We start from the raw sequence: 13,150 nt of genomic DNA, 5'->3' as shown, positions 1-13,150 counted from the left end.
CCCTTTAGGTTTCAGCCCCCTCACACACACACACTCATGTGTGCCCCTTCCCCCGGTACACGTGCACTTCCCGTGTGACACTCGCCACCGTGCACAGGTGCACAGCCCTGTCACACTGCCTGGAGTTACCACCCCCCCGTCCCCCGGCAGCCACCCCCTCTACCTCCCTGCCAACAGAACCCCGATTGTGTTCAGGAAGACGATGTGCCTGCTCTGACCTAAGCCAGGCCTATTTCTTTTGCCGGATCCTCAAATTCCAGACTCCCTTGCAGCTAAGAGTGTCCTGTGACTCAGCTGTAGCCAGTGAGACAGAAGGGGCTTCTCAAGGTGGGGGGAGGGCCCTGAGGTACTGAATTTGGGCACATCGATTCCCATCTCTTTCCAGTGTAGAACGGCTAAACGGCTGGCAGAACGGCTATAATTTCCCTTTGCACCTAGGTTTCTGGATGCGAACTCATTTCTGCCAATTGAATGCACTCGCAGAATATTTCAAAGGCAGAAAGGAGGCGGAGGCATCCTCCTGCGGTTTGGGCTGTTTGCTGCTGGTAAACAAGTGTGAGGAGACGTGGGGTTTTCTGCAGCAGAATTCAGGTGTCCAGTCGCCAGCCCATGGGTGTGGACAGTTAGTTATGGCCGAGGCAGCCGCCTGACCCTGCTTTCCGGTGTCCAGTGATCTGTTCTGTAGAAGCTGGAAAGCAGCTGCAGTGGCAGTTTCCTGATCCTGGGGTCACGGCTCTGGCAGTGTGCTCTAGAATTCATTCATTCCACTGGCCGACCCCTGACACCCACCTAACGGCTTGTGGCTTGTGTCCCCCGCTCTTGCCGGCCCGTGTTGCTCTGTCCAGAGAGCCTTTCCTGGGGGGCCAGCCTAATGTCCACTCCTCCAGCTTTTCCAATGGTTTTCCAAGCAACCGTTCCCTGTGGTAAAAAAAAAAAAATTTTTTTTCTGTTTAAAATAGCAAAGATGTAGAAACATTCTGGATCCTCTAGTTTGAACCAAAAAATGCTACCGGGGGGTCAGGCATGACAAAAGAATGAGGATAAGAGGCCTCAGGGAAGGTTTCATTTCTGTGAGCCTCAGTTTCTTCTTCTGCAGAATGGAGATCAAAGACTATTATCTTTATTACAGTTAATAGTTGACTACTGTGGTAGATTGCATTTCCCAAACATGGTCACGACAACATTTCCCATTCCACAAGCCCTTCCACACGTGACCTTGTCACTTTCCGTCAAGTCGGAGGAATCTAACCCCCTCACTCCTGAATCAGGGCTGGGCTGGCATCTGGCATCTGACTCGCTTGCAACCAACATGATGAGTCAGGATCCGCCGGCTGGAATTCGCAGGCTGTCGGAAGGGGTGCACGTCTCCAGCCCCGCCCATTTCGCGCGGGGCTCCAGCTCCGGTCCCGCCCCGGCCGCGCGAGGCTCCAGCCCCGCCCTCGCCGCTCAGGCGGCGGAGGGGCGGGGGTCGGTGGGCGGGGCCAAGGACGGCGCGCGGCCCCGGCCCCACCCCGCCGCTCTGGGCTCGGGCTCCCGCGGGCCCCGCCCACCGCGCTGCTCCCTCTGCGGTCCGCTGTGCGGGCGGCGGCGCAGGGCTGTGCACCATGGCCGGGCTGCTGGCGCTGCTGTGCCCCACGGGCAGGGTGGGCGCCCGGGTCCGGTCTCGCGCCACCTGGCTCCTGGGCGCTGCCGCCCCCCGCGCCCCGCCGCCAGTGTTTCTGCCGCTGCTCGGGCCCGGGCTGGACGCCCCGCTGCTGCGCGCGGCCCGCGGGAACTGCCACGGCCGCCAGGTAAGCCTCCCCGCCCCCACCCCGAACCCCGGGAGCCCCGATCGTCGGCCCATCTCCGCCGAAGGAGAGCCTGACTCGCGCAGCTGCCCGAGACCGAGCACCTCCAGGGTCCCCAGGCCTCAGATCTCTGCAAGTCAAGGAAGCGGGTTCCCAGTTGACAGCCGGGGAAACTGAGGCTCAGGGAAGTGTGGTGACTGCCCAGGGTCACAACCTCCAGGGGATCCCAGGATCCCAAAGCGTCAGGCTGTACTGTGGTGGTGGCCGAGAGGATTGGAGATGGGGCCTGGGCTTGGTATGGACGTTCTCACTGGGCGTTAGAGTTGTTCCCTTTGAAGTCGCGCCGGGGCCTCCTCCCTGGGCCGAGGAGAAAGGCTTGGTGGGTGCTGCAGTCTCTAACACCCCCCAGCACTTGCTGCCACTCCCTTTTTATCTAACCCAGAGGGCAGGCCTCCCTGTCGGACTGCAGGCAGGACGCGCGCAAGAAACTCAGTGTTACTTCATTGCATCAATATTTCACTTCGGTCGCTTCTGTGTATGCTAACTGAAAACTGGTTTCCATTCAGAATGGTAATGCAGACTATCCCTTTTTGAAAGTTTTGAAGTGGGTCTCCTTAAAGAAAAAAGGGAGTAAGCAGTGAAGTCTGGAGATCCAGAGCTAACAAGTTGGGAGAAGCAGTGCCTGGAGCTTTGCACCTTCGGTCCCTTTGCCTGCCTGCATCCACTCACCAGCGGTGCAGCCCTGCCCCAAGTGCTGAAGGCCTCTGAGCCTGTTTGCTGACCTTGCAGGCGTTTAAAATAGCACCTTCCCAACAATAGTGTGGGGAACAGTTCCATGAGCTGATGTGGACCTCAACATGGTGCCACCGGGAGCCAGTGCTTCCTGAATGTTGCATAGGCATTTGACCCATGACCTTACCATGCCTCTGCCACAGGTGGAGAAACTTCCTTCCCTGCCTCTGCTCCCCCATCGGACAGGCGGTAGATCTTGTCTCTGCCTCCTGAGCCCAGTTAGGGGACCCTCATGCGTCTGGCACCCTCCGCGCACACCCAGCTGTCTCCTGGTGATTGTTCGTGGATCAGCCCAGCTGTCCCTTCCTCCCGGAAGCCTTCCCTGACCACCAGTGATACCTTGGGTGCCTCCACTGGCCCCCTCCTCAGCCCCATGGGTGTGCATCTTCTATGCGCTCATCATATGGAATGTCCTCCCGACTTGCTGGTCTGTCTTGTGAGCCTGGCACTGGCAGGTGTGTGTGTGTGTGTATGTATGTGTATGTGTACTGCTCCCCCACCCCATATTTATTAAAGTAAGAAGGCTGTATTAGAAGGGTCAGGAAGGTTTGAGGAATGAGCCAAATATCTTGCTCACAAGTTCAGATTGTTTAGAGTGACACCTGTTTTCATTCATGCAATAAGTAATATTAATAATAAACACTATATTGTGTTTACTTTGTACCAGGCACTGTTCTGAGTACTTTGAAAATATTAATTCATGTAATCCTCACAACAACCCTGTGACGTAAGCAATACTGTCATTCCCCCCCTTAAGCCCAGAGAGGTTGAGTAACTTTCTGAGAATCACACAGAGGTTACCTGCCAGAACTGGGATCCAAACCAGTCTCGTTCCAAAGCTTCTGCCCTCAACAGCTGTGCTGTGTTCCTCACGTATTCGTGAGTGTCTGCACTGTGCTAGGCACTGCTCTAAGGTGGGGGGGGGGAATAGAGCAATGAACAAAACAGACACAACCCACCCTCAGGGAGCCTGACGTCTAGTGGGAGGGGAGGGACAATAAACAGAATATATATACACTATATATATACACTGTATACACTACCAAACGTAAAATAGCTAGATAGTGGGAAGCAACCTCATAGCACAGGGAGATCAGCTCTGTGCTTTGTGACCACCTAGAGGGGTGGGACAGGGAGGGTGGGAGGGAGACGCAAGAGGGAGGGGATATGGGAACATATGTATATGTATAACTGATTCACTTTGTTATAAAGCAGAAACTAACACACCATTGTAAAGCAATTATACTCCAATAAAGATGTTAAAAAAAAAAAAGAAAAAGAAAATATCAGGCTTGTTGATGTGACAGGTGCTACTGAGAAATGCCAAGGGGGGAGGGAGGGTGCAGATGGGCAGGGCTGCAGGGAGGGATGCTGCCAGTTTAATAAATAAGGTCATCAGGGAGGGGCTCCCTGAAAAGGCAGCGTGTGAGCGAGAACTGGGAGGTGAGGAGGACGCTGGGGCTCAAGAGAGCAAGCCCTCCGCAGGAACATGAAAGCACCTATCTAAGAATAGACACCGGGGAGGTGCGATGTTGTCTGCATCCAGGGCAGCGACTAAGGATACATCACAGGTTCTTAAGGTGATATTTCACGAAGAAATGCATGCCTGAAAAGTTTCCATTCCTTGCAGGTCATCGCCTCATAAATTCCTTTATTTCAGTCTCTTTATTCTCCTCCAGGGTTAGGAAGAAAAATGCGTGACCTACAATGATTAAAGAGATTTGCAGGATAAAAGGAAGAAAATTGTCCATATAAGATTCTAACTCTAGAAAGTTAAAAACTAACCGCAGCACCGGCTAACAGGAAATTGTCCGTTGTGTCTGAATATTTTGTCCCTCCCATTGTCTTGCAATAGATGCTGGTTATTCTGTAGCTGGAAGTCTGGCTGCCTTTTTATTTTTCTTTTCTGGCCAAAAGGCCTTTTGCCAAAATAGAGGTCGTACAGCAAAGGGCTCTCAAGAGAGAGAGACAGTTCCGCCCGGTCCTGGCAAGTGGACAGAGGGGACATAATGAAGTCTGGTTGGGCCAGGTGTCCAGGGTGGGAAGTGAAAGGGGCTTTCACGCGTCATCAGCCGCAGGACGTTGTTTGGCTCTTGGAACCGGGGGTTGTCCACTGCTCCTCCTATCAGGGCCTGGCAGATCTCCCGTCTGGGGCACTTCATCCGCAGCCAAAAGGCGGGTAGGGAGCTGTTTATCAGAAGGAGCCTGAGTTCCCAGCGGCCGTTCTGGCTGCTGGGCGTCAGGGAACAGGGAGGGCGCGGCGCCGGCCCAACCGAAGGGTACTGGTGACAGTTGTCCTTCCCCCCTCCAGAGCCTTGACGTTCTGGAACAGGATCTTCCTTGAGGAATGTTCAGCTCTTGGGGGACATGAAGGGGAGCCTGCAGCACAGAACTCAGTCTGGGCGCTGACAGCCAGCTCATAGCTTTGCCCCAAACCATGGTCTCCCATCTGTCGAAGTGGGAGCGACAGAGGTGCCCACGCCGTGGGGTTGTGGGGTTTTATGGGACGGCGCCTTTCAAGTGCTAAGCCTGGTACCTGGATCAATAGAAGGGGCCTCTCTTGAGGACACCGGTGCTTTTCCTGAAACCTTTCAAAAAATGTTATGCTTTCCTGCCTATCAGAACCAGTCTCTGGGACCCCATAAGTGGATACTGGAGTTTAGTAGCCACTCCCCTTTTTTTAAGTGTTTGTTTTCATAAGTCTGAAAAAAGCCCGCAGAAGTCAAAGCTAAAGGCAGAGAGGAAATACAGTTCCTCCCCCGCCTTAGGACCTTAACACTTAATTCCCAGGGACTGAGCAGCCTTTAATGAAACAGATTTAATTTTAATTTAAGCTTTAATTTAAAGCTTCCAGGTGTTTTGGGGTTTTGTTTGGTTGGTTTTTTTTTTTTTTTTTTTTCAGTCCCAACTGCAGTTTGGGAACAAAAGAGATGCTCTTCCAGTTGGGAGGTAATGAAAAGACTCTTTCAACTAATAAATCTGAGTTTTGTACCAACTTTTTTGGGAGCAGGGGCAAATGAGTAGCTGCTGTGTATGATTAAAAATCAAGGATGATTCTGGGAAACTTTTTTTTTTTTTTTTTTTCTTGGCCACGCTGCGCAGCTTGTGAGATCTTAGTTCCCTGACCAGGGATTGAACTCACGCCCTCGGCAGTGAAAGCGCAGAGTCCTAACTACTGGACCACCAGGGAATTCCCAATTCTGGGCAAGTTTTAATCCAAGACTGAATTCCACCCCCTCCTTGCCGTGCGTGGAATGTGGCCCTTCACTGAGCCTTACTTAGTTCTTCTGGGGACAGTAGGAGAGTCTGCTTTTGTGCTTTCTTATCTTCTATGTACGTGCAGCACCCACGGTTTACCTTCCGTTCTGGCGGCTGGTCCAGAGCCAATCCCTCCTGTCCTGCATGAAACCAAGCTGAGAGGCTGCCCCCGGGGTCACCAGACACAACAGGGCTCCAGACACTGCAGACATTCTTTGTAGGGCAAAATGGACTGTGGCTCCCAGCTTGCCCTGAAGAGTAAATTTTAGAATCTGTACTTTGTATTTCAGTTGAATCAAATTCTGCTTCATAAAAAGGAATGAAGTTTGATACCTGCTACAATGTGGATGAACCTTGCAAACATGATGATAAGTGAAAAAAGCTGCCGTAGTCTGTTCGGGCTGCTGTAACACCATAGGCTGGGCGGCTTAAAAGGCAGACATTCATTTCTCACAGTCCTGAAGTCAAGAAGTCCAAGGTCAAGACAAGGGCAGATTCAGTGACTGGTGAGGAGGGCCTGCTTCCTAGTTCATAGCCAGCTGTCTTCTGTCTTCTTGCCATGTCCTCACATGGTAGAAGGTTCAAGGGAGCGCTCTGGGGTCTCTTTTATAAGGGCCCTGATTCCATTCATGAGGGCTCCACCTTCATGACCTAGTCACCTCCCACCTCCAAATACCATCCTGGTGGGGATTCAGTTTCAACATACGGATTTGGGGCGGGGTGGGGGGGGGGGATTTCCACAAACATTCAGTCTGTAGCAGAAGCCAGTCACAAAAGGCCCCATGCTGTATGTATAGCCCCGTTTACATGAAACGTCCAGAAAGGGCAAATCCATAGACAGAAAGGAGTTTCGTGTTTGCCTTCCCCCATCAGGATGGGGGAGAGAGGAATGGGGAGTGACTGCTAATTGGGTGACAAAAATGTTCCAAAGTTAGATCCTTGTGATGGTTGCACAACTGCAAACACACGTAAACCATTCGACTATGTTTTAAACCTTAAGATGGACTTTATGGCCTGTAATCTATATACCAGCAGAACTGTTACCAAAGTGGATGGGCCTCCCTGGGGAGGAGGAAGAAACGCACGTGGGGCGTTAGGTGGTGACGTCCCGATGGAGGGAACTGCACAGGAGCGGCTGTGTGAGGGTCTCGGTTTTAAAGAGGGTGCTCCAGGAGGGCCTCCCTGAGGTGAGGTCGGAATAAAGACCTGGAGGCGGGTCTGTGAGGACGTCGGGGAAGAGCATTCAGGCAGAGGAAGCAGCAGATGCCAAGGCCTGGAGCGGGCCTGGCCTGTCCTGCTTAAAGCAGCAAGAAGGCCGCATGGCCCGAATGGGTAGCAGGAAGGAGAATGGGGGGGAGGGGGGCGGGCCTGGAGGGCTGAGGGGCTGGTGCTTCCAGGAGGCCTCTGACGGGGGTGGTGCTGTAATCCCACCTCGGCTTTTACAGGCTCCGTCCGGCCACTGTGTTGAGTGGTCAAGGGTGGGACTGGGGCACCAGCTGGGAGGGAGGCCATCACAGTAACCCAGGGGAGAGATGAGGGGCCTGGGCCAAGTGGTCCTGAAGCAGCGTTCCCTAAACCCACCTAGGCTGGCACCGCTCAGTGCCCCTCCGGTCAGTAGCCCTGTCTGCTGCTCTGTAGGGTCAGCCCCTCATGGGAGACCTGCGAGGTCAGGCCCCGGGCCCCTAGGTGGCCCCTGGTCTCTCATGTTCCTGCCCACAGCCTGGGCAAGAGTAGCTCGGGAGGTCTGGTCCGAGTGCCGTCAAAGAAAGAAAACAGCCCAGGAGGCCGACTGCAGTGGGCCCGGTGGAGGGCGGGCCAGTGGATTCTGATGGGCAGACACCGCCATGTCCTGAGGATGGCAGGGCAGGGGTGGGCCACCAGGGCTGCTGGCTCAGGGGACAGCACGGATGAGCACGAGGGATGGAGGACGCAGCGCGGGCCTGGCGTGCGATGGGAGGACGAGGCTTGGGTGGGCAATGGAAGTATCTGAGGAGGAAGGGGACCCGCTACACTTAAAACTCTTTATCAGGGAGTTCCCTGGCAGTCCAGTGGTCAGGCCTCCGCGCTTTCAGTGCCGAGGGCACGGGTTTAATCCCTGGACGGGGAACTAAGATGCCAAGGCACAGCTGCGTGGCGCGGCCAAAAAAATAAAAAAGTAAAAACTCTTGATCACATCCTAGTACCTGTGCGTGCGATCCAGCTCGACCCCTCATATACCGGGCAGAGATGGTCCCTTCACCCTCCCAGTGCTAGAAGCCGGGCAAGACGACCAGGTCCTCGCTCCCTGGAACCACACGTTCCGGCCCTCTGGCCAACAGCAAACAAGCGAAGAACGGAATGCTTACATACATGTATTTGTTCTATTTGTTACATTATAAGCAGGACAACTCCTGAAGATGGAAATCTCAGAGAGGGAAGTAGAGATGTGATAGCGTGGCTGCCACTGAGGGCAGGCAGCTGAGGTGGTCAAGGAGGGCCTCTTGGAGGAGGTGACTGTGTTTCCAGCTTAGGAAGTGGCGTCACTCCAGTGTGTCGCAAGGCAGGTACATCTGAGAAGGGAAGGCCCTGTGGAGAGTCTGCTGAGGGCGGGCAGGAGCAGGGCAAGGGGAGGCGAGAGTGCTGAGCAGGCGTTTACCTGGCAGCGCTGGCTGATCACTTCGAAGCACCAGGGGAACTGATACCTCATCGCAGTGCCCAGGCCTCACCCCAGATCTGTGAAATCAGAGGCTGGGCGCCTGGGCGTAGACAGACGGATCAGCACCATCCGGGTCCCCTGGGAGCTCTTGAGGAAGGCAGCGTCTGGGGCCTCCCCGCAGACGTGCTGGTCAAAGCTCCCGCCTGCCCGCCTGCCCGCCTGCCCACCTGCCCGGCAGGGGCTCCGGGGCAGGGCAGGGCCGGGAGGAGGACCTGTGCCTCGTTGCGTTTGGAGGCTGCTGCCCTGGGCACCTGTGTCATGTCACTTTCATCCCTGGGGGTGCCACGCTGCATGTCATGTGTCCCCACCCCCCCACCGCAGCCTTTGAAGCGTGGCCCCACTGCAGCATGTTGTAAAAACACAAGAAAGCAGCCGTCCCGCCGCAGAGGCGGTAGCCGGAGCTGAGTCCCGCCGCAGAGGCGGTAGCCGGAGCTGAGTCCCGCCGCAGAGGCGGTAGCCGGAGCTGAGTCCCGCCGCAGAGGCGGTAGCCGGAGCTGAGTCCCGCCGCAGAGGCGGTAGCCGGAGCTGAGTCCCGCTGCAGAGGCGGTAGCCGGAGCTGACCGACCCAGACGCTGTCAGAAGAGCTCTGAGGTCTGTCGTTAGAGCGGAAGAAATCCTTTGATGAAAAAGGCACTCTCCATGTTGAGCAGTTTTGTCTTGTTAATCCAAGGTTTTTATTTCTCCCAAACATTCCAGGCCTTGTAGATGCTCAGTAATTGTTAACAAACACCCCACGCAATGAATACTTTCTGTACTAACCCTGCCGCTGCATTTATGGCCCGGGAACTAGCCCTCCCTTTCTCCGTTCAGATCTCAGGGGTAAATCTTGATTCCAGAAGTAAATATGTCACGGCTTCTGCTCCGTTTTATTTCGTACCCACTGTCTTGTAGAGTCTAGCATGGTTGTCACGTCACCACAGACCTGGTGGCATGAGACGACACCCATTTATTCTTTTACAGCCCTGGAGGTCAGAAGCCCAAACGGGGTCTCACAGGGCTAAAGTCAGTGTGTGGGCAGGGCTGGTTCCTTCCAGCTGCTCTCCGGGAGAATCCATTTCCTGCCTTTTCCAGCTTCTAGAGGTGCCTGCATTCCTTGGCTCGTGGCCTTTTCCTCTGTCTTCAGAGCCAGCAGCACAAATCTCTGCAAATCTGACTCTGCTTCTGGCCTCACATCTGCTTCTCTGACCCTCCTGCCCCCCTCTGTCCACTCACAGGACCCTTATGATTAAGGTCCCACTGGTCCCACTCAGAAAATCCAGGATGATTTGCCCATCTCAAGATCCTTAACTTAATCCCACCTGCAAAATCCTTCTGCCACGTAAGGTAACATATTCCCAGGTTCTAGGGACTAGGACCTAGACATCTTTGGGGCCATCGTTCTGCCCATCGTACCTGGTACCCAGCCCTTCACTGCACTCAGTGGTTTAGCAGGCATTAGCCTCAGCTGACAAAGAAAGAGAGTAACTCATCTCTCACTGGACGGGAAAGAGCAGAACGCTGCCTGCGTCTGAAGCTGTTGACGACACTAACATCCTTGCTCCTGCCCTAAAGTGTCTCCCCTTCTTTGACTTGTGCGCAGGACACCAGCAAAATCACTGTGACAACAGGCGGCAACAGCAGCAGCACAGAGGAGAAAAAGCAAAGCAAGTCGCAGCAGCTGAAAAAGATTTTTCAAGAATATGGTGCCGTTGGCGTGTCAGTGCACATTGGAATCTCATTAATCTCTTTGGGCATGTTTTACATGGTTGTTTCAAGGTAAGATTTTGACAGTAATAGATATTTGTTTTTCGCTGTCACCCAAGTGTCTTTGGGAATAAGAACTTTTTTCTTAAGACTTTATTTTCATCTAGCTACTTTCATCACATTTTTTAAAAATACTGTAAATGTCATAGCCAAATTGATCGGTTAACTCTATCCATTGCTGTAGTAAACATCTTTTGTGTTTGTCTGTTTGCCTCTCTCCCCTCCAGTGGTGTGGACATGTCAGCCATCCTGCTTAAACTCGGGTTTAAAGAGTCACTGGTACAGTCGAAAATGGCAGCAGGCACAAGTACTTTCGTGGTGGCCTATGCCATCCACAAGGTGTTCGCACCCGTGAGGATCAGCATTACCTTAGTTTCCGTGCCCCTGATTGTCAGATATTTTCGGAAAGTGGGAATTTTTAAACCTCCAGCTGCAAAGCCTTGATGAACTCTTCAGTTGTGGGCCTGAAAACCTATTTCTTTGAAATGACACATTTTGGACTGGTTTTATGATGTAGGGTTTATGGTGGGGGTGAGGCAGGGGCTAGCTGCTGTCTTCTCATGAATAGGATTTACTTTTGCCAGCAAAACTTCAGGGTTTCAAATCACTGTAATGTTTTTGCTTTGTAAGTTTTGGTAATGCTGTTCATCATAGGGCTTGTCTGCATCACCTAAAATGTCAGCAAAGCATCACCACTGCGTTATCATCTGAAACAAAACTGTCAGCCAGGAAATGTTCCTTCTGGAAGATCATTGGTGAGGGTCTGCGTGCAGAAGCCTCAGGGGTTAATCTTTGCTCAAGTTCTTAAAGGGCAGCGATTCATTAAGCTGGTTTTTTAAATTCCCCTTCCTCCCATATTTGCTGTCAGGCTGCCTTCGTTTTAATATGCAGTATTGTGCAAAACAGCTGCCAGTGCTACAATTAATGAAGCAGAATTTAAGACTTCACAATATGGAATCAGGATCTTAATTATCATCAACACTTTGACATTCATTACACTTGTTTGGGGGGAAAGAAAAACAAGTATTTCTGGTACGTTTCACTGATCCCAAGACACCTTCAAATCTGGACATGATGGGGCCTGCCTCAGCTGATTTTTCCCAAACTTCATTAAAGTAGGTCAGAATCATTTGTCTCGGTTTCGGTAAAATATGGAAACTTCATCCAATAGTAATGGCATCAGTTGGCCCCGGACGCCTGTGTCCTCAGAGGAATCTGGATACTGCACATATACGCAAAGCTGAGACAATCTTGGCCTAACCTACTCTGTCTCAGACTTCAGACATTCCAGAACTAGTGTCACAGTGTTTACATTGTGTTGCTACTTATATTTTTTAATTGAGTTAAAATTATGTAATGTATGCAAAAAAAGATTTTGTATCACTCTCTAAAAAAGGAAAATTACTAGCAGTTGCTGTAAATGGGAGACAACCGCAAAATAATAATACAAGCCGGGCAGGGACTGAGCTAGTTTACCAGATAAAGGGTGTGTGACTTTAGGTCCCTCATTCCCTGTTTGGGACATTGGTTACGAATAGAAATGCAAGCACACAGATCCCAGTTGAGACTTTCTCCTTGAGACAGTCAGGCGCAAGCGACGGAGAGGGAATATATTCCCGTGGGCTTCGGCATCACTGACGGGACACTTGCTGCACACCCCAGGAACCCCAGTGTAACCAGTCTGCCCTGCCACCATGGTTGAGGGGTTGCATTTATCTTTCTGGCTCCCAAATTTATTTTTTTATTTTAGTTTTTTGGTTTGATTAACTACATTTGTGACAATCAGAAAACTCAAGGAACTATAAACTGATCATCCTGGTTTTACTGAGATCTGACTATTGACAGTTTCCTAGTTAGCCCGTAGTAACCCATGTCAATCAGTTATTTCAGTTAACTTTTATGAGAATCTTTGTGAGACAGATTCTCCACTTGCAAGATCTTTAAAGTGGATCCGTTATTCCACCCCCCCACCCCCCCTTTTAAAGCAGTTAGCCCACTGCCAAAAGGTTTTAGCAATTTAAAGTTGGAATTAGACTGCCTTTCTGGGGTCTAATTCCCAGGACGCATCCACATCAGAGAGAGATGGCACCAGTGCTAGGTAATTCCCATGAGGGCAGGACCAGCACTTTTGTGGTGCTGTCTGTGTGTGAACAGTTGGCTTTGGGCTCCTAACCACCTTCCTCACCGGCCTCCCAACCATTCAGATCGTGAGTAATGCCTATGCAAAAAAGCCGATAGGGATTCCTACAGGTTTAAGGGCTTGAATGGGAGTGGAATGAAAGGGCAAGCAATAAAACAAATTATCATACCAAATAGCCATAGCGTTCTCTTGTAAGCCCCAACTCCACTCCACTCCAGTGGCCAGTTGTCAGAACAGAACAGAGTAACTAGAGAGGCAATCAAAGGATCAGGGAGTTAGAGCATTATGTGAATTCACCAGCAAGATGTACAGATCACTTGTATTTACATTGTTTTTATGGAACTAGGGGAATAAAACTGATGATCTATTTTAAACACGTAAGCCATTGTTCACCTCTAATTTTTTATCTGACAAAATGAGCAGCTTAAATTCCGTGAAACAAATAAACATCTTTGTAAAGTTTATGAAGAACTTTTTATTCTTAAAAAGCCATCACTGCTGCTGATTATGAAGCAGCAGCACGTGTGACTAGTTTATTAATGCTGTGCTGCTACAGTGAGCTCTCCTGTGCTTGTGTGGGATTGTTTGGGGAAATGACAGCTTAGCTAGTAGTATCACTGGTGGGGTTATTCATGTTGTGTTGACTACAGCCGGGGTGGATGGATGAACTACTACTCTGGGATGTAAAAGCTCAAGACTGTGGGAACCAAAAGCTCCTTTGTCCCAAGGGGGCTA

The 13,150-nt window shown here is 51.6% G+C and overlaps 1 protein-coding gene across 1 annotated transcript; it reads left to right on the top strand.

The window, feature by feature from the left end:
* Nucleotides 1-1,519: 1,519 nt before the first annotated feature.
* Nucleotides 1,520-12,877, top strand: FAM210B (family with sequence similarity 210 member B). The gene is made up of 3 exons (XM_082359340.1): nucleotides 1,520-1,790; nucleotides 10,112-10,287; nucleotides 10,503-12,877. The coding sequence occupies exons 1-3, from the start codon at nucleotides 1,605-1,607 to the stop codon at nucleotides 10,717-10,719; spliced, it is 579 nt and encodes a 192-aa protein (XP_082215466.1). The 5' UTR covers nucleotides 1,520-1,604; the 3' UTR covers nucleotides 10,720-12,877.
* The last annotated feature ends 273 nt before the right edge of the window (nucleotides 12,878-13,150 follow it).

This window comes from Balaenoptera borealis, assembly GCF_965194805.1.
Source record: "Balaenoptera borealis genome assembly, chromosome: 16".
Taxonomy (NCBI): domain Eukaryota; kingdom Metazoa; phylum Chordata; class Mammalia; order Artiodactyla; family Balaenopteridae; genus Balaenoptera; species Balaenoptera borealis.
The sequence above is the reverse complement of the archived record's forward strand: the minus strand, read 5'-3'. Positions and strand labels throughout refer to the sequence as shown.

What these genes read in the sequence shown, in the direction of transcription:
- FAM210B (XM_082359340.1), top strand. Translation starts at nt 1,605, where the DNA reads ATGGCCGGGCTGCTGGCGCTGCTGTGCCCCACGGGCAGGGTGGGCGCC. An exon ending in GGAACTGCCACGGCCGCCAG is followed by an intron (nt 1,791 to 10,111) that starts GTAAGCCTCCCC and finishes ACTTGTGCGCAG; the next exon opens with GACACCAGCAAAATCACTGT. An exon ending in TTTTACATGGTTGTTTCAAG is followed by an intron (nt 10,288 to 10,502) that starts GTAAGATTTTGA and finishes TCTCCCCTCCAG; the next exon opens with TGGTGTGGACATGTCAGCCA.